The sequence below is a fragment of the Barbus barbus genome (genome assembly GCF_936440315.1).
Source record: "Barbus barbus genome assembly, chromosome: 35".
In the NCBI taxonomy this organism is placed as follows: Eukaryota; Metazoa; Chordata; class Actinopteri; order Cypriniformes; family Cyprinidae; genus Barbus; species Barbus barbus.
The window spans coordinates 20,553,003-20,572,708 of NC_136763.1; the positions used below are offsets into that span (position 1 = coordinate 20,553,003).

Sequence of the window (19,706 nt, forward strand, 5' to 3'; positions counted from 1 at the left end):
AGATTTTCAGTTAAGGACCCTTGAGGCGTATGTTTTTATATTAAAATCCGATTCTCTGTCTTCTATTTAGTTTAGTTTTAGTTGTGTTGTTGCCTGCTCGCCGCAGTAACTCTCCAGTCCGCCAGAGGCGCTCTTGATCAGAAACACTCTTCAGTATTTGACTCTGAAAGACACCGAAGCGAACGAGGAAGTGCTGGAGAATATCATCATTTCATCACAAACATTTTCCCTCACTAAACTCATATTTTCATCTGTTGCATGTTTGGTAAGTTATTGTTATACGTTATTTCGCTATTCTACCTGTACAAATCTCTTACGTTCTTGAGAAATCACGACTGTTAATGTACTCCTATGCTTCATACAAACGAATACAAAACCAATCAAAAGCGTCAGTTTTTTGAAGTTGAGATTTATACATCACCTCAAACGGAATAAATAAGCTTTCCATTGATGTGTGGTTTGCAGTGTTGGGGAAAGTTACTTTTAAAAGTAATGCATTACAATATTGCGCTACAATATTGTTACTTAGCTATTTTTTATGGAAAGTAATGCGTTACGTTACTTTTGCGTTACTTTTTAAATATGAGCAAGGCTTGATTGTTTGTTTTTAATATAAGAAGTTCTAATTATAGCAAATGTAAAAGCCCTTTCATACCAAAAAGTGTAATGAATAAACCTCAGGCTGAAGGAAGAGTACAGTATAACGCAGGAGAAGAAGGTTCAACACTCTTCAGCAATAAAAAAAAACAATGAAGCACAATTGTTAGTTTATCTAAAGTCATTTTTGCTTATTAGTATGGTTGAACTGGATCATCAAAGGTCAGCAGCAAAGACATTGGTTAATAAAATAGGATTAAATACATTTGTGTTGTTTAACATTTAATTATTGCAGGTTTGCCTCATATTCTGAGTTTGCATTTCACTGTTTTAATTCATTTTGATGAATACTAAATCTGCTTTTTGCGAGTTGGATGAATTAATACACATTCACATTTAGTCTAGAACTACAGTAACATCATGTTCACACAGCGCACTGTTAGTCAATAAATGGGAAAAAAGTAACTCAGATATTTTCTTGTAAATTAAAAAGTAATGAGTTACTTTACTAGTTACTTGAAAAAAGTTATTTTATTACGTAACTCACGTTACTTGTAATGTGTTACCCCCAACACTGGTGGTTTGTTAGGATAGGACAATATTTTGCTGAAATTATTCATTTATTTGAAAATCTGGATTCTGAGGATGCAAAAAAATCAAAATATTGAGAAAATGGCTTTTAAAGTAATCAAAATGAAGTTCTTAGCAATGCATATTGGTCCGTGTATAATAATCAGGGTATCTTCCGTTCATTTGGTTTTTTTAATTTAATATTAAAAACAGAAAAATAAGAAAACATTGCTTTTTTCATTTCTAAATTTTTCAAAAAAATTAAAAAATGAAAAAACTAGAATTATGCTTGATTTTCCGTTTTTACATTCAGGGCTCGAAAATAAATTAACGACTTGAATATTCCAACTCTGCATGTGGGCAGGAATAAACCGGCCCTTTCCGCTAGGGCTGAGCGATAAATCGATTTTAAGTAGAATGTGTAGTTTACGTCGATTTGTTTGAATGAAAATCGGTTTTCTTCTTAGCATCCGCCGACGCTCCCCTCTGAGCTCCAGTAGTTCCGAATGAGCTCAGCCCTCCCCCCGCGCGCGTTTAGACATCATGATGTTAAAGGCCTAACGTTACTTCGTTTTTGTACGCGAACGCGCAGCCTTTCAAAGTTTACGCGCACGCGCTCTAGAAAGCTTCAACCATGTTCAGTCTGCTCTATTTTTCCCCGTTAAGTCATGACTGATAACAAATATTTTTTTTAACTCTTTTAAACCAAAGTTGAGCTGTCTCATACTCTCTCGCTCACAAGCGCTTGTCAATGTGATCGTCTGTTGTTGCAGTCTCAGCTATTTTGATGTCTGTCTCTTTAGTTTCGTTTTCAACTGTGAAACAACGGCCCGGAACAGTGTTGTCAGTGATGTGGAAAAACTGATTACTGTTAAATAACTTCAGTACGCTCGTGAAACCCCCTCCCCCCGCAATCCGCCGCATGTACGGAAAGAAAATTACGTGTACTACTAAACTCCTTAAAGGGAATAAATATGAGATGGGAGGAAAATATATATTTCAATACTTTCTCTCACAGTTTTATCAGTGGGTAATTGTGTATAAAATTGCGAGCATCAGGGATTACGCCTGGCATTGAAACTGCTTTTGAATCCAAGATAGCTTTTTAGTTTCACTTTCACTTTCGAGATTCGTGATCGCACGTACTGTTTATACTATGGAGCGGCAGTACTTACCACACATTTTACAAGATCAGATATTTGTCAGTGGAGCTGAGGATCTGCAAACCGTTCGTCATCGTCCCGCCAAAATAACAACCTACAGTCACTGATATTTAATGCTGTTGAATGTTTTGTTTGCACTTTATCAGAACTACCTCCTAAAAGAAAACTTATCAAAAAGGGTCACATAATTTTATGTTATTTTACGTTATGTTAAGTTACATATTCACTTTTTACAATGGCAGGGCCTGCCATCTTGTCGTTTTGGCTTGTTGTTTCTGATTGCACTTTAACCCCAAGGGGGAAATCCAGATTAAATCCCAGAAGGAAAAATCAAAACAAAATGAAGTTAAAACTTGTTTTGAACAATTTCTTTGTCATCAGCAGATTGATTTTAAGTAGGGGGGGGGTCGATTTAAATCATGAATCGGATTTTTTGTAAAAAAAAATTGGGGATTTTTTTACTTAGGCCATATCGCCCAGCCCTACTTTCCGCTGATTGGTCAACCAAACATTAAACCGTGCCGTCATTAGTCTTCCGCAGAGCAGAAAACAGTCCTGCTGCTACAGTTGTATGCATTCTTAACACGTTTATTGCAACTATATTTCATCACTTTCTCATCAAACAACCAGACTAACAAATGGCTAGCGAATAGCTCGTACCAGGGCAGAGCCTATAGACGGCTTACTTCTGTATAGGCATAATTTCGGCAACTTGCGCGAGAAATAAGTTATTAAAAAAGTTATTATTTTCTCATAGCTTAATATTAATTTATTCACATCTGCACTCACAGCTACCCCCTAGCCTACATCTTTGGCACATCGCCTGTTTTATTGAGCTGAGTTTTGGACAAGAGATGAAGCTGAAATTATATAGATCTATCATATTTCATGATTATTTCATATCAGGTGAAGGTGAGGTGAAGTGACATACTGCCAAGTATGGTGACCCATACTTGGAATTCGTGCTCTGAATTTAACCCATCCAACGTGCACACACACAGCAGTGAACACACACACACACACACACCGTGAACACACACCCGGAGCAGTGGGCAGCCATTTATGCTGCAGCGCCCGGGGAGCAGTTGGGGGTTCGGTGCCTTGCTCAAGGGCACCTCAGTCGTGGTATTGAGGGTGGAGAGAGCGCTGTACATTCACTCCCCCCAACTACAATCCCTGCCGGCCCGAGACTCAAACCCACAACCTTTGGATTACGAGTCCGACTCTCTAACCATTAGACCATTGTTTTCATTGTTATATTTTAGGGGTAATGTTAGCCATTTGTTAGTCCGGTTGTTTGATGAGAAAGTGATGAAAGTTGGAATAAACGTGTTAAGAATGCATACAACTGTAGCAGCAGGACTGTTTTCTAAGAACTAATGACGGCACGATTTAATGTTTGGTTGACCAATCATTGGAAAGGGGCGTTTTATTCCTGTCCACATGCAGTGATCAAAAATTCAAGCTGTTTATTCATTTTCTAGCCCTGAATGTAAAAACGGAAAATCAAGGATAATTCTTGTTTTTTAGTTTTTTTGAAAAATTGACAAATTAAAAAAAGAACCGTTTTCTTATTTTTCTGTTTTTAATATTAAATAATAATAAAAAAACGAATGAACGGAAGATAACCTGGTCCGTGCACTTTTGCATCATTTTTCGTTTTTTAACCCAGACGAAAAACGTGAAAAAAGAATGGTTATAGTATTTTTAACTGCTATGCTGAAAACCAAAATTGAAATTAGAACCCTACACACAAAATTCTTCACGTAAAGGTAAAATATTGACTTCTTTTCAGATTTTTGTTTATTAATTTTTGTACTTTTAATAAACATTTGAAAAATGTCGATTTTAACAGGTTTTCTTTGGCCAAATTTAGTAATGCTTCTCCCGCACGTTCAGTTGAGAACTAGAGTCTTTGGAACAATGCAGAGACTTAATAAAAATATGTTTTTTAAAATAGACAAGAATCCTGGGAACTTTATCGCCATTAAATTATATACTGGGATCGGAGAGGACCATGCATGGCATGTACCTTACATCGTGTTAGAGCGCTACACACGGTTTAATATATGGGGTAAAAATAGAAATATATAAAGTTGTAATCTGATACAGGCCGGCCGGTTCCTGAATCACTGAGGGTGCTTCTGAAATCAGTGACAGTACTCTAGCCTTAATATACATGTTGACATATTTTTGCCCTGTTAATTAATGCCGCATTTATATGCAGATGTCACTCCCGAAACATTGCAGCGTGCAGCTGTCACTCGTCCAACAGCATCATGAAAAACAAAACTTATTCAAATTCGGAATGGATTAGCCAAGAAAGCGCGCAAAGCGCTCTGCGCTCCCTATAATATTTATAAAACTTTCATTCATTTCAGTTTATCAAGATCTCACAAAAATCTGTTATAATCAATGAAGAGCTACACTGCACAATGAATCTCTTATTTACATCATGTTACACTTTGTTTGTTATAATGAGAGACTCCTGGGGCCTGTTTCATAAAACAAGTTTACCAAATAAACCAAGTTTATTTCAGTTAGCTATTTTGAACCAAATCAGATGATAATAAGTCAGACTAACTGAAATAATCCTGGCTTATTTGGTAAACTTGTTTTATGAAACAGGCCCCCGATTGTGCAGCACTGAACAAAACTGTGTCTTGGAGTTGATTTTAACTTAAAAGCCTGGCCACTCAGGAAATCAACAGAAAATGTCAGTCATCCTATTTCTAGCTTTAACCAGAGTCCCTTTGCTGTAACTGACCTTCTCTTGCTTTTTCATTTCGTTCCCTCTAGCACTCCCATAGGAACTTGCCCAGGATACAGTTATTTGCAAAGAAATATGTAATGAGTGTTTCATACATGTTTTTAGGCGTGAAAAATTAAGATCATAAAAATATCGAAGCTAAAGGTTTTCATAAAGCAGTAGTAGCGCGAGAGTGCGCTAGTGTCTGTATAGAGACGCTAAAAAGGTAGAAATTATGAATGAAAATCTGTTTGTGCCTGCTTATTCTATTCATCAGTGTTTGAACCATTAAAGAAGAAACCGCATTTTCTGTATTTCATTTCTGGGTTAAAAAACGAAAAATGAATGGACGCAAAAGTACACGGACCTATATTACTAATCAAAAATTTATTTTTGATATATTTAAGGTAGGAAATTTACAAAATATCTTCATGGAACATGATCTTTACTTAATATCCTAAAGATTTTTGGCATAAAAGAAAAATCGATATTTCTGACCCAAACAATGTATTGCTGGCTATTGCTACAAATATACCCGTGCTACTTATGACTGGTTTTGTGGTCCAATGTCACATTTAGGTTTAGGTTTTTAAAATAATTTACTCCAATTTTTGCTGCTGCTTGCGAGTGTATTTATTGAAATAATTCAAGAAAGTTTGCTTTTATTTCCTCATTCAGTCGCCATTAAAATGTTCAGTACAAAGCATATACAGTATTTATTATGTGTTTTGTTTCTATTGTTATTCTTCATTATTTGTGTGATTTATGTGGCATTCTGAAGCTGACAGGTTGTAATGGAGACCCCTGAGCCCGGTCAGGCAGATGGAGAGGAGCGGATGGTGGAGCTGAGACCCAGGACCCGGTCCAATCCGGAGGGTGCGGAGGACCGGCGCAGCAGCACCGGCAGCCTGAACAACAGCCTGGCGTCCCCGCCGCAGCCGGCCGTGGGCAGCCGTGTGGAGGGAGAGGGAGAGGCGGCCAGCTCCGACAGCCCTCCGACTTCTGCCTCCGCTGCAGCTATACCTGTACCTGTTACTGCCACGGGAATCTCCACCGCCAGCCTGCCTGCGATGGCTTCCACAGTGAAGGAAAGACCCAAACCCCCTCAGGCAGCCATCAGCACCCAGATCCCCCCATCACCCGAGTTACACCTGCGGGCGCCACGAGTCAACTGCCCCGAGAAATTGGTGCGTCTCAGTAAACAGAACTTCAGGATATTTGCATCTGAAAACACTTCTGTCAGTGAAATTGTCTTGCAACGTCTTTTTTTTTAACAGATCATCTGTTTGGACCTTTCTGAGGAAATGTCTCTACAGAAACTGGAGTCGTTTAATGGGTAATTTTACAGGTTTTGAATTAAATTGTTGCTTTATCGTATTCAATTAGGAAAGACAAGTATATTTCATATCAGTGTTTCGTAAATGATTCGCATTTTCAGATCCAAGATGAATACCTTAAATGTTTCACAGAAAATAATAATTTTATCTTGAAAATTACGTTTTAAAATTAAAAACATTATTACAAATAAAAATATATACTTTTACTTGATGGTTACACTCAATGTTATTTATTATTATTATTATTTCCATATACAATTATTCACTGTGTATGGAAAATATGAAAAATATATATGCTTTTTACTTGACCGTTACAACCTGGGTTATTTTACTATTATACTGTTATGACAGTAAATTGATTCCTTGGGTTAGGCGTTTTAAATACATTTTTGTAAATTTGCATTTTCAGATCCAAGACGAACGCCTTGAATATTTCACAGAAAATGGTTGAGATGTTTGTGAGAACCAAGCACAAGATTGACAAAAGGCATGAGTTTGCTCTGGTGGTGGTGAATGATGACGCCATGTGGGTGAGTTAGAGCCTCAAGGCCACCTACACTGTCATTTTGAAATTAAAACTCACTATAATTTAATTTCTCTGTCTTTGAGTAGCTGACAAATGGGTCAAGGATCAGAAAAATTAAAATATTCCAAATTATTCATTTTTATAAAAAATATTTATTTTACATTTGCTTTTATATTTAGATTTTATATATTTAGATTGTTTATGAATTTTATGTGCTTTTCTCATTTTCATTGCTTTTTCTTTTTTTGTATTCGTATATATAGGTATATTTTAGTACTTCAATTTATTTCAGTTAGATGCCAAGGCAATGTTTTTCATATAATATTAATTTATATTTTTCATATATTTCAGCATTATTTAAATTACTGAAAACTAATTTTAATAGTTGTAGGTTCAGTTTAATGAACAATAACAATAACACTGTTCATTGCTTACAAATATTTGCAGAACATGAGGACACTCATGACTGTGTGTTAAGGTCAAAAAGTCCCTTAAAATATCAGATCATTTTTATGAGGCAGGGTTAGATCAGGTTGTAAAATGTCATGTGGTGCAACTTCCCAAAAACAACAATTATGTTTACCCTGAAAATGTATTTTAAAACTTAAATAGTTAAGATGCTTGCATGTACTTAATATTTATATACTATTACAATATTTACTAATTATATTTGCACTTTTCATGTGAATTTTGTTCATTTTAGTAATTTTGTCATGCGCTTTTGTTTTTTGTTGTTGTTGATATTTCTCTACTTATTTTTATTTCAGTTTTAGATTTAGTCATTTCAGTACTTAGACTTCATTTCAGTTAGTTACCTAGGCAACATTTCTGATATTCATTAACTTTTTTTTTTTCATTTAATATTTAGGCCTATATTTTATTTCAATTTAACCTTCTGTGAAAAATGTATAAATGTATTTCAAAACCACATGAAACCTACATGAATATAAAGAGAATATTTTTCAGAACCTGGCACATTTTTAAATTAATTTTAATTTTCTTAAAGGACACCCTTATCTGTCATTTATTAAGATAACATATCCAGGACTCAGTGGTTTTGATTGAAGTATGTTACACTTTCTCTTTCTTTCACACACAGTTATCAGGATTCACGTCTGACCCACGAGAGCTCTGCAGCTGTCTGTACGACCTGGAGACCAACGTCTGCGAGTCCTTCAGTATCCTTATTTAGAGAGTTAGGCTCATTTTATGTGCTTGTGGAATCAGGTCAGTCCAGATAAACATTGATGAGGGATCATCATTAACTGGTAATTTCCTTAACTCTTACCTGTAGATCTGGAAGATCTCCTCAATGTCATGTGAGCAGTTTTGTCTTCTGTGTTTGAAAATTGGACTGCTATAAATTAAAATTCCTCTGTTCCCTTGTATGATTTCCTTCTCTTGTAGTTTGCAGAAAATTGAACTTCCTCAGATGGAGAACATTCAGACTATCCCGCCTCCTTTCCTAGTCCGGACTCTCCTCATCTTCAGCCGGCATGCTGGCATGCTTCAGTTCAACCCCTCTGATGCTGCCAAAGTGAGTTTGTTTGACACATTACTACACAATTATGGGTCTATGACAAGAACTCTTTTTTGGGGGCTTATGTGAATGAGCCCCCAAAAAAATGTTTTTCTTTAAGAGCCTCTTAAAGAAGTTACAGGCCTGTGAGAGCCAGAAATCTTGCTTGTTTGTTATTGACCAAATACTTATTTACCACCATAATTTGCAAATAAATTATTTAAAAATCCTACAATGTGATTTCCTGGATTCTTTCCCCCCATTCTGTCTCTCATAGTTGAAGTGTACCTATGATGAAAATTACAGGCCTCTCTCATCTTTTTAAGTGGGAGAACTTGCACAATTGGTGGCTGACTAAATACTTTTTTGCCCAACTGTGTGTGTATATATATATATATATATACTATATTGCCAAAAGTATTGGGTCACCCCCTTCTAATGAACAGGTTTGACTACTTTAGTAATTTCTATGAGTACAAATCTTAATGTTAAAGCATATAATGATATTCTAGGGAATTGTGTGCTTCTAGTTTTATTGCAGCAGTTTGGACAGAACCCTTTTCTAGTCTAACATGACAGTGCCTCTGTGTATAAGGCAAGGTTCAAACAGAAATTATTGATTCAGTCAGTGTGGAAGAACTTGACTGGTCTGCATAAAGCAAAGTCCTAATCTCAGCTGAACACCTCTGCTGTGACTTTAAATGCAGACCTTGAGCCAAAAACTCATCACCAAACACCAATGATTTGTACATGCACTATATGGACAAAAGTACTGGGACATCCCCTTCTTTAGAACAGAAGAAGGCACTTCCAAAACTGTGGCAAGAAAATGGAAGCATAATTCACGTATTTAAAAACTGCATTTCCATCTCTGTTGCAACAGTTTTGAAAGTGTCTAAAATGACTGTACCCATATACAAGTCATTGGTGTTTGGTGATGAGTTTTCGGCTAAAATTACTACAACTGGAAAAAAAAGAAAAATAATAAAAACTATATAGACATATTTAAAAACTAGTAAAAATCACAAAAGCAATATTAAACTTAAACTAAAAATAACAATTTTAACAAATTGATTAACATTTAAATCATAAAATATAAAAATAAAATAAAATCTAAATTAATAACTAACACTAAAATTGTATCTCAGTGATACTTAAAATAACAGTATCTTCATTAAATGTACCTATGATGAAAATTACAGGCCTCTCTCATCTTTTTAAGTGGGAGAACTTGCACAATTGGTGGCTGACTAAATACTTTTTTGCCCAACTGTGTGTGTATATATATATATATATATACTATATTGCCAAAAGTATTGGGTCACCCCCATCCTGCATGTTCCTAATATTCTCTTTTCTTTTCAGAAAATGCTGCAGTCTCCCTATTTTTTCTTTGATGTCGTTCATCTTCATAACGGCACTGAAGAACAGACAGAAGACACTAGCTGGAAGGTTTGAGCGTCCTATGTTTCCCTTAAGTTATACGTTTCAGTTTTTATAAAGAGGATACTGAATGTTTATGTCTGTGTTGTCAGGACGTGTACGCCTCCTTCAGTGAGCTGGACTCTAAAGGAATGTGTTATCGCTTTGAGGTGTCACTGTGTGGTCCTGCTATTGAGCTGCACAACTGCATGGCCAAACTGCTGTGCCACCCTCTGCAGAGACCCTTCCAGAGCCACGCGTCCTACAGTCTGCTGGAGGACGACGACGCGCCAGAGAACGAAGCCACGGTGTGACACTCACATCTCCTGGATGCATAACCACAGACTGATCAACTCCAAAATGGAGTGACCTGTGAATAACTGTGTATATGTGGGCTTGTCTGCTCTTTCTGTACTGCAAATGCCTCTTTTGTTCCTTTTGAAAACTTAGCACAGCAGACATAACCACACTAACTCAAGACCCTGTTGTGACAGGCGATTAAAGCTAACCAATTACTTTTGAGAATGTCAGCTATCAACGTTGTGTAAAGGCATACATGATACACCTCTCAAACATCCGTTTATTATGTGGTGGAGATTTACATGTGAATGATGGCCATAGAGAGCCATTGACTGGATCTTTATTGTGCTAGTGGTTTCATCTAGACAGCAACTAATAAATACTGTTTGCTTGTTCCTATCCAAAAAACATTATGGTAGAGAAACCGTGTAGCTGTGGAGAGATTGTTTTAGAAGACAACCATGTTAAATAAGGCATTTGAACTGAAGTTTAAAAAAAAAATGAGTGGGAACTAATAATGGGCAGGGCTTGATGCTGTCCATCATAATGGACTGGATAGTGAAACGCAATCTGATATTACTGGTTAATATATTCCACCAAATCAGATGATATTTCAGATTATTCCACCAGATTTTGTATGGATGTATGCTACACTGAATTATTATATACTGTACTAAACGTATATCCAGTTAATAAAGTATTGGAGAGTGCCAGTGAATTTTACATTTGGAGAAAGGGTTTTAAAAAAAAAAAGTGCATTATAAACAGCATGTACTGATAATAATGTGTACATGCTGGTGACAAGCATTTAGAACTAAGGGAATTTTCTATTGTGGTGAAGAATATGTAACATATCCACTAAAGGTACTGTATACTAATATATATATGCAAAACAAAACTCTTGATGGGAAAATTAAAGCAGCAATGTAATTGTGTCCACAAGAGGTCGCAGGAGTACAGCTGAACAAAAAAAGTCATTAGTCATTAATGAATAATGCTGATTACATTGGGGAACTGGAATTGTTTGTGTTTTTTAAAGAAGAATTTGCTTTGTTTTGATTCTTTGACCACACAAACTAGTATCGGTGATTCTGTATCCTGCTATTGAGCGGCACAAAGGTTCATAAATAATAGTCGGAAGATCTTTCAGGTCACATTTTTTTCTCCTTTATTGTGTTAATAATCATTAACCTTTTTCACCCTGCAACCTCCTTAGTTCTGGGAAGAACTTTGTTCCAAGCTGTAAACAAAGATGGAGGAAAACCTAAATCAAGATGCCAAATTCTTAGAAAAGGTCTCTTAAATAAAATTATGGAATCCTTATTTTAATTTTTTTCCAGTGATGCCATAGAAGAACCATTTTTGGTGTCCCCAAAGTGCACAGTTCTTAAAAAAAAATATATATTCTTAGTGTGACGAACATTTGAATAATCTAAAGGACATTCTGTGGAATGGAAAGTTTCCATGAATGTTAAACATTCTTGGAATCATAAATGCCAAAAAAAGAGCTTTCTATTTAAGAGTGAATACCTACAAAAATGTGATTTACTGATTGGCTGCAATGCTCAACTTTTGTTTTCCAGAGAAGACTGACATGACTGAGTAAATTTAGCTTGAAATTAAAATAGTCATCATTTACTCACCCTCAAGTCGTTCCAAACCTCTATGAGTTTCTTTCTTCTGCTGAACACAAAATAAAATATTTTCAAGAATGTTTGTACCCAAACAGCTGCTAGTATTGGGGAAAAATACTATGGAAGTCAATGGGAACCAGCAATTTTTTGGTTACCAACAATCTTTAAAATATCTTCTTTCGTGTTCAGCAGAAGAAAGAAACTAGTACAGGTTTGGAACAACTTGAGGGTGCATAAATGGCCATTTTAATTTTTGGGTGAACTGTCTCTTGAATATTTGATAGAACCAAAAATCTTGGAGTAATGACTAGATGCTGAGCTCAGACTCTGATGCCCTATAATAACTATAGCTCTTCTGTCTTTTGCAGAATCAGCTTCCTGTTTTTGTCTTAAAGCTCATTTGTGTTCTGTAAGGGAATTTTGTGAGAACGTTCAGTCAGTTTCAAAAACCCTCTGTAAATGACTTTCCGCTGAGGATGGATTGGCAAGGAGACAAAGGCCTGCAGGAAAACCCCTGACTTACTTTACGTCCCCTCTTCACACACTCCCAGACACGACTGTCAGCTGTGAGCGTCATCACCAGCCCGGGATCAAACGTGCTGCTGCCTCCTGGACTTCTGGGAGAGTTTGTTATTCATTCCTGCGATTAGGATGACGTGTTACTATTGTTGACTCCACCAGGAAACAGTTTCAGGTGGCTTGTTTTGATCATAAGTGTTATTGTATCTGATCTGATCCAGGAAGAGATGGAAGGACCAGCTTTTGTCCTTTGCAGGAACAATGTTTTTCTTGGCCAAAGTGGGTGATTCCAAAATGATAGCTGATATTAAGTTCATTAACTCAAATTGAGACATACCAATATGGACGCCAAAAACAGCTAAAGCCAAATCCCACAATGAGATTATGATATAAGTGTTATCTAGATGTTTGACGGTGGTCTGCATTCCTTGACAGGGTTTGGTGGGATTTATGAGGGACAGTAAGGGAGGAGCTCTGGCCATCTCTGGAGATCTCCATAGGTTCAGCGTGAAGTACCGACAACCTCTGGAGCTTTCCTGGGGAGGGTCCGGAAAGAGTCACGGCATGGGAAGTGTGTCATATAAAGACAGCTCCAGCCCTGAGTCCTGGCAGAAGTGTTTACATGTCACTGCCCACAAGAGTAACCTCTGACCATATTTTTTTCATAACAAACCTCTAGAATCACAACCGTCTGAAGGTCTGTCTCATTCCCACAACTGGACCTCAGAAATGTACAACAGCAGCTACTCCCGGGCCACTCTCGGACTGGAGACGAAACAGATCCACAAGGCAAAGAAGGGGAAAAGCTGTGGCTACTACATGAGGGTCGTCTTCTTCTTCTCGTCTCTGATCCAGTCCCTCATCATCGCCAGTTTGGTGCTCTTCCTTGTGTACGGCCAGCCGGAGAAGACGGCCGAGGAGAAGAGAGTGGAAGAGCTGGAGCTGGCCTTCAACAAGCTCTCCTCAGACAACACCAAACTCAGAAAAGACAAAGCTGACCTCACCGGTGCCCTCAAAGCAAAGACTGGAGAGAAGGATGCAGCGGATAAAGAGATAGCAAAGCTGAAAAATGACTTGAATGCAACAACGCTCAAGAGCAGCAACTTGCAGAAATCACTTGTAAGTCTTTCATTTGCTTGTAGAGTGCCAATCAAAAGTTTGGGGATCAGTAAGATTTTTTATGTTTTTTGAAGAAGTATCTTATGCTCATCAAGGCTGCATTTATTTGATCAAATATACAGGAAAATATTATTGCAATTTAAAATAACAGTTTTCTATTTTAATATACATTCTTCTAATATGCTGATTTATAATCAGTGTTGGAAACAGTTGTGCTGCTTAATCATTTTTGGGACCTTTGATACTCCTTTCAGGATTCTTTGAAAAAACAGAGTTTATTCAAAATAGAGGTTTTGTGTTACAATATACACTACTAGTCAGAAATTTGTGGTCTGTAATTTTTATTTTTTTTAAGAAATTAAAACTTTTATTTAGCAAAGATGTGTTAAATGGGTCAAAAGTGATAGTAAAGACTTACATGGTTATGAAAAGATTTCTATTTTGAATAAATGCTGTTCTTATTAACTTTTTATTCATCAAAGAATCAAAGAAAAAAAGTATGTCAAAAAGTACTAAAAATATTAAGCAGCACAACAGGTTCAACACTGATAATAAATCAGCATATTAGAATGATTTCTGAAGGATCATGTGACTCAGTAATGATGCTGAAAATTCAGTGCTGCATCACAGAAAAAAAATTATATTTTGAAGTATATTAAAATAGGAACCAATATTAGAAATTGCAATAATATTTCACAATATTTCTTTTCAATATTTTTTGATCAAATAAATACAGCCTTGATGAGCATAAGAGACTTCATAAATTTTTTTTTTTTTAAATCTTACAGATCCCATACATTTGAACGGCAGTGTGTGTCATCATTTACTCACCTGTATGACTTACTTTCTTCTGTAGAACAAACAAAAAGATACTTTGAAGGATGTTGCCATTGTTTTGGTTAATGGGGCTCAAAATAATTTGACATTGACTTTCATTGTATGAACAAATGAAAAACTGGAGACATTTTTTAATATATCTTTTTGCTTCGACAAAAGAAAGCAAGTCAAACAGGTTTGCAACGACATTAGGGTGGACAAAGGAGGTCTGAAGTTTCATTTTTGTCTTGACATTATGACGTGTGATTAATCTTGAAACCCTAACAATAATTACAAGCTTGATTTTGACTGGCTGTTTTACAGTCTCTTTGTGAGGCCAATAAAGCAAAGATTCCAAGCACTCGATGTACTCCACTCCCATGTCCACCAAGCAACAACAATCAGAATGGTGAGTGCAATCAATGATTTAATGAATAACCAATTTCACGAAGAGACCGTCCTGCTGACATGGCTCTCTTTTCTCTTCTCAGCTGAAATAAGAACTCAACATGCTCTTCTGGAACAACAGAAAGTTCTATATGGAATCCTTAAGAGTAACTTCAGCCAAACGGTGGAGTACCTTAAAACTGACTTGGACAATGCAGTGAAGGATAAAAATGAACATCACAGCCAGGTGATACAACTGAGACAAGAAAACATGAACTTGAAATCCCAGCTTGATGTGTACACCAAGAAATGCAAAGAAGACTTTGCAGAGTCCCTCCAAGGCATCCAGACAGTCACAAGTGCCTTCCTGACCAAAATCGACAACTTCTTCACCAACTCGGTCACATTTCAACTCACCTGTCCAAAACAGGAAGAACAGATGGAAAGGATTCGCTCCAACTGCTCCAGCCTCTCTCGACAGGTGGAGGACAAGTTCCAGAGCTACCTGGACAACGTAGGAGCGAAGGTCTCCAGCATTCAGAAACAGAGCAGCCGGCTGGAAGTACAGAACGCAGGACTGACTTTAGAACTGGACAAGTGCAAAACGGACCGGGAGAAAGAGGCTGCGGAGAGCAGCAAAAAACTGCAGGATACCCAACAGAAGTATGACAAGCAGCTGGAGCAGCTTCTCAAGGAGCAAAGCAGACTGAGGGACGCCAGAGACCTACTAGAAGCCCGGCTGCGAAATGGCTGCGCACAACAGGTGGGATGAATGATGATGCTTAAAACATCTGGAAAATCTTCCATGGTGGTCAATTTTAGCCATTTTTAGCATGTTTGAAAGCTGTAGAGCGTATCGTAATTAACTCAAATCAAACTTCACTGTTTGTGCAGCCCAAACCTGCTGGTCTTCAGCCCCCTGGCATGGCCGTACCTGGTAGGGCCATTAACCACTAAAGGTAAGTGGTCTTTATTCATTTGAAAGTCAATATTCACTTAGCCCTACCCACTTTGAAGGGTGCAGGACATTACTGTCCATTTGTTACATGCTACACCAGGGGTGTCCAATTATCACCAATCTGCCTGGAAATATCTAATAATCCTAAAGTCCTTAATAGGATAGTTCACTTGAAACTGAAAATTATATCATCATTCACTCCCCCTCAGTTGTTCCGAACCTATGCAAATTTCTTTCTTCTGTTAAATGTGCAAGAAGATATTTTGAAAAATATGGGTCAACAAGCAGGTGTTGGACTCCATTGACTTCCACAGAATGGAAAAACTAGAAGTCAATGGGAACCAGAAACTGCTTGGCAAGAAAGAAATGATGTGAGGGTGAGTAAATGATGACAGAATTCAAATTTTTGGGTGAACTATCCCAGGTGTGTTTAATTAGGGTTGAAGCTAAACTCCACAAGCAGGATTGAACACACCTGTCCATCACAAAGACATGCGTTATTGTCACTTTAATTTTGCATCGGAATGTTACGTCCAGTCCTGATTCTGAAGGGCCACCTTCCTGCAGATTTTAGCTATAACACACCTGCCTGGAAGTTTCTAGGAATTCTGAAGACCTTGTTTAGAAGGTGCAGCTGTGTTTAAGTAGTGCTGGAAGGTGGCCCTCCAGAAGCAAAAGCTGTCACTAGGGTGGTAGCCTACCCTTTAAAAAGGTACACATTTGTACCCTTATTTCCCCCTAAAATGTTCATATTTGTACCCTAAGGGTACATATTATTACCTAAAGCCCGAGACACACTGTGCGATTTCATCTTTCCCAGACGAAAGACTGGCATCGTGAAACAATCGTGAAAAGATTGTTTAACGATGCCAATCTTTTATCTGGGACAACCGAAAATCATGCAGTGTGTCTCGGGCTTAAAGTGTAAAATATTAGTACCTAAGTGGTACATATTAGTACCTTTTGAAAAGGTTCTGCTTCAGGTACAACTGCTGTACCTTTTTTCTAAGAGTGCAGGATCATGTGATGATACATGGCAAAATTATTTGTCAAGTGACCATTGTAGATATACTTCACTCCCTAAATTTAGTTTGGAACAACCTTCTCATAGTGCACTTAAAGTGCACAAAAATGCCTTTTAAATTTTGCCTAGAACAGAGGGACATGAGATTGATCATTAACATCTGAAACATAATACTTTGTGAAAAGTGCTAGATTACAAGTAACACAAAATATTAAACATTACGCAAAAGTAATATTAAAAAACCTCTATGGTACACATTTTTGAAGACCTTATCCTATGTTTGGAGGACTTGTGTTAATTACCCATATCAGGCCGAGTGATTCAGAATGTCTTTTTTATTGTTTTCGCTCTTTTCCGCAGGCTGGGTGTGGAGAAGGGAATGATCTAAATCTCATGGCCGGACTCTTGAGTTTCTGAGTGTCTTGTGTGCGGGAGTTTCCTGATTTTGAGCCTGTGATCTCTTTTGTAAATAATGTTGTGACTATGGATCACTGTAAATGTACGTGTCGTGCACTCTAATGTTTAGTTCATTGTATAGTTGTATTTAAGCATCATGGGCTGTGAACTTGCATGACATGATGTACTTTGGAGGTCTGAATCAGTTATTCAGTTATTTAGAGTGGTGCAGACCTGAAAATGTGAGACTGCCTTTCCTACAAAGCACACAGTTAATATTAAATAAAACATTTTTTACAGCATCAGTTGTTAAATACTGAGAGAATCTGATTCTGTGAAACCTCCACGTGTTGTGATGTATATAATATTCTTTACACATTAATTGTGTTGCAGTGATTGTTTGAACCAGTTTTAATGTCCTTTTTACTGTTTAAATATTTTTAAAAAATAAACTTTTTAATATGTTGATCAGTCTGTTTTGAATAAACAAATAGTCATAAAGATAAACTCCTGTTTTCTTCTTTTTAATTAAACCTGTATTTAAAGTTAAAACAAAAGAAAGTTCAAATGAAGAAATACTCAAGATTTGTAGCTAACTAACCAAATACACTGATCTCATATATATATATATATATATATACACACACACACACTTTTGGATGAATGTCATTATGAATATACAGGAATACCCTGTACGATATGTTAATAGCCAACTAATTGTGACTAATAACAACAAAATGTAAAATATTAAAAAAATTAAACATGCACTCTGATGATACAGTATATACTACTATATTTAAAGATTCAGTTTTTGGGTGTGTTGAATATCAAGAGGAAGTAACAAAAGACAGAATGTGTTCTGTACCGAGATTGGTAAATCATTGTTTATGCAGTCTCTATTAAATTTGGAACACCCTTCTGAAGGAATCTATGTGTTCTAAGGCAATTCCTTTTGAACATTTTGGCCTCTCCATCAACCTCATAAAGCAGAGCAAAGGCCAGTGAGATTTATGGGAGCTTTTTTAACCCCACTAATCATCAGAAACAACAGCATCATGAATGAGAGGAAGGCAGAAGGTACAGCGTGCTGCACACAGCTCCTGGCTCCCTGATGTCATCAAACGGGTGAAGAGTTCAGCAAGCACACATAAATATTTAAATGAATGTCAGATTGACAGGAGAACAAAGGGCTGTGGGGACCATTTCTGAACACCTCCTTCCTCAACAGCCGGTACAGTTGAACACAGAGAATGCTCAGCTGCATCAGATCGCCGCCAGCGTGTTTGACCTCAATGCAGCCAGAACTAATAAGAAATACTCCTGCCAAGGCTAGTGTGAAGTCATCCTTTTCAAAACAGCCATTGGGAGGAAATTTAATTGTTTTTGGGGAAGCCGAGATTTGAAACTCTGCCTACTATATGCAATAAAAAAATGACAGATTTTTCTGGTTACAGAGTGCACTTCTGTTGACTGTTAGGACTGATCGGGTCAGATTTGTAGATTTTTTAACTACATTTTTGTTTTAAAGATTTTAAACATTCTATCAGGTAAATCTGTTATCTTTTTTTTCTTTTAGTACTGCTCTCTAGAAGCTATGTTTAAAATCTTTACACCTTTTGCAATAACTGTACAAGTCCCTCTGTTGTAAGTGAGAAAAGCTGGAAATTAACATTATATACGCGCATGTGTGTGTGTGTGTGTGTGTGTGTGTGTGTGCCTATGTGGTTTATGAGGACACAAATTTGTATAATGACATGGGTATGACAGAGGTATTACAATATGAAGGTGGTTTATCCCCGTAATTCAAAAGGCTTAAAAAACATACTAAATGGTGTTTTTTTGAAAATCTAAAAATGCACAAAGTCTCCTGTGAGGACTAAGTTTAGGTGTAGGGTTGGTGTAGGGCAATAGCACACACAGTTTGTTCAGTATAAAAACCATTACGCCTATGGAGAGTCCCCATAAACCACAAAAACCAACATAGTGGGGTGGCCGTTGCTAGTGGGGTGAAAGGTGGTGACGATTATAGGGGCCCACGGCTGAGGGGGGCCCCCAGCGATTTCAACCGACTGGCTGAGGCCAGCCTAAAAAGACACCCAGGACAGTTGACGGGCCACTGCTGCGAGTCGTCACGACAGCTTATCATTTGCACATGTTTTTAAGCCTTGCCAATTTAAACATTCAAAAGAGTTTAAAGCATTCAAACACAAGACGTGGAAAAGCTCAACTGAGTACTCGCGCGCACACAGAGAAAACCGAACCGAGCTCTCCTTCGCGTCATCCTGCATCTGAACGAACAAATACAAATCGCAGCTTAAACTAGCAAACAGAAAAAGATGTGAAAGAGCCCAATTCAGCACCAGTGCACGGTATGACAAATACATACAAAATGATGTCAAAATACCCGCCATGCAGAGTACCCTCGAAAAAACTGAAAGTAAACAGTTGAGAAAGAAATCGGATGTGCATCATTACATTGGATGCATAGTCTCTTAAAGTGACTGCGCCTAATATACTAGAGCTGTCGGTGTCCTTAAAGTCAATCTAAGAAAATGAAAGAAAGTAAATGACTCACTGCTCTTGACTGAATTACTTTGTAGTTTAACAAGAATTAATCCACAGTCAAATCAAAAATTATTCGGACACCAAATATCATTTTTGATCTTTTTT

The 19,706-nt window shown here is 37.2% G+C and overlaps 2 protein-coding genes and 1 pseudogene across 3 annotated transcripts in view; 2 read left to right on the plus strand and 1 right to left on the minus strand.

The window, feature by feature from the left end:
• The first annotated feature begins 70 nt into the window (after positions 1-70).
• On the plus strand, positions 71-11,826 carry LOC306855394 (BRISC and BRCA1-A complex member 1). Its single transcript, XM_079394092.1, has 9 exons — positions 71-265; positions 5,861-6,266; positions 6,357-6,415; positions 6,826-6,946; positions 8,042-8,120; positions 8,237-8,261; positions 8,350-8,479; positions 9,827-9,913; positions 9,997-11,826. Exons 2-9 carry the CDS (start codon positions 5,874-5,876, stop codon positions 10,195-10,197), a joined length of 1,095 nt encoding a protein of 364 aa, XP_079250218.1. The 5' UTR covers positions 71-265; positions 5,861-5,873; the 3' UTR covers positions 10,198-11,826.
• A 1,117-nt stretch (positions 11,827-12,943) lies between these two features.
• On the plus strand, positions 12,944-17,818 carry LOC306854854 (uncharacterized protein). Its single transcript, XM_079393111.1, has 5 exons — positions 12,944-13,455; positions 14,596-14,680; positions 14,763-15,421; positions 15,553-15,617; positions 17,001-17,818. The coding sequence occupies exons 1-4, from the start codon at positions 13,066-13,068 to the stop codon at positions 15,613-15,615; spliced, it is 1,197 nt and encodes a 398-aa protein (XP_079249237.1). The 5' UTR covers positions 12,944-13,065; the 3' UTR covers positions 15,616-15,617; positions 17,001-17,818.
• LOC306855100 (tRNA modification GTPase GTPBP3, mitochondrial-like) overlaps positions 16,755-19,706 on the minus strand; it is a 29,950-nt pseudogene continuing 26,998 nt past the window's right edge. The window contains exon 8 of the transcript in view: positions 16,755-16,765. The product of the transcript in view is annotated as a tRNA modification GTPase GTPBP3, mitochondrial-like (transcript). The remainder of the gene's footprint in view (positions 16,766-19,706) is intronic.

Coding starts and splice junctions, on each gene's coding strand:
- LOC306855394 (XM_079394092.1), top strand. CDS start 5,874: ATGGAGACCCCTGAGCCCGGTCAGGCAGATGGAGAGGAGCGGATGGTG. Junction 8,121..8,236: donor CAACGTCTGCGAGTCCTTCA/GTATCCTTATTT, acceptor TCTTACCTGTAG/ATCTGGAAGATCTCCTCAAT. Junction 8,262..8,349: donor GAAGATCTCCTCAATGTCAT/GTGAGCAGTTTT, acceptor CTTCTCTTGTAG/TTTGCAGAAAATTGAACTTC.
- LOC306854854 (XM_079393111.1), top strand. CDS start 13,066: ATGTACAACAGCAGCTACTCCCGGGCCACTCTCGGACTGGAGACGAAA. Junction 13,456..14,595: donor GCAACTTGCAGAAATCACTT/GTAAGTCTTTCA, acceptor GCTGTTTTACAG/TCTCTTTGTGAGGCCAATAA. Junction 15,422..15,552: donor GAAATGGCTGCGCACAACAG/GTGGGATGAATG, acceptor CTGTTTGTGCAG/CCCAAACCTGCTGGTCTTCA.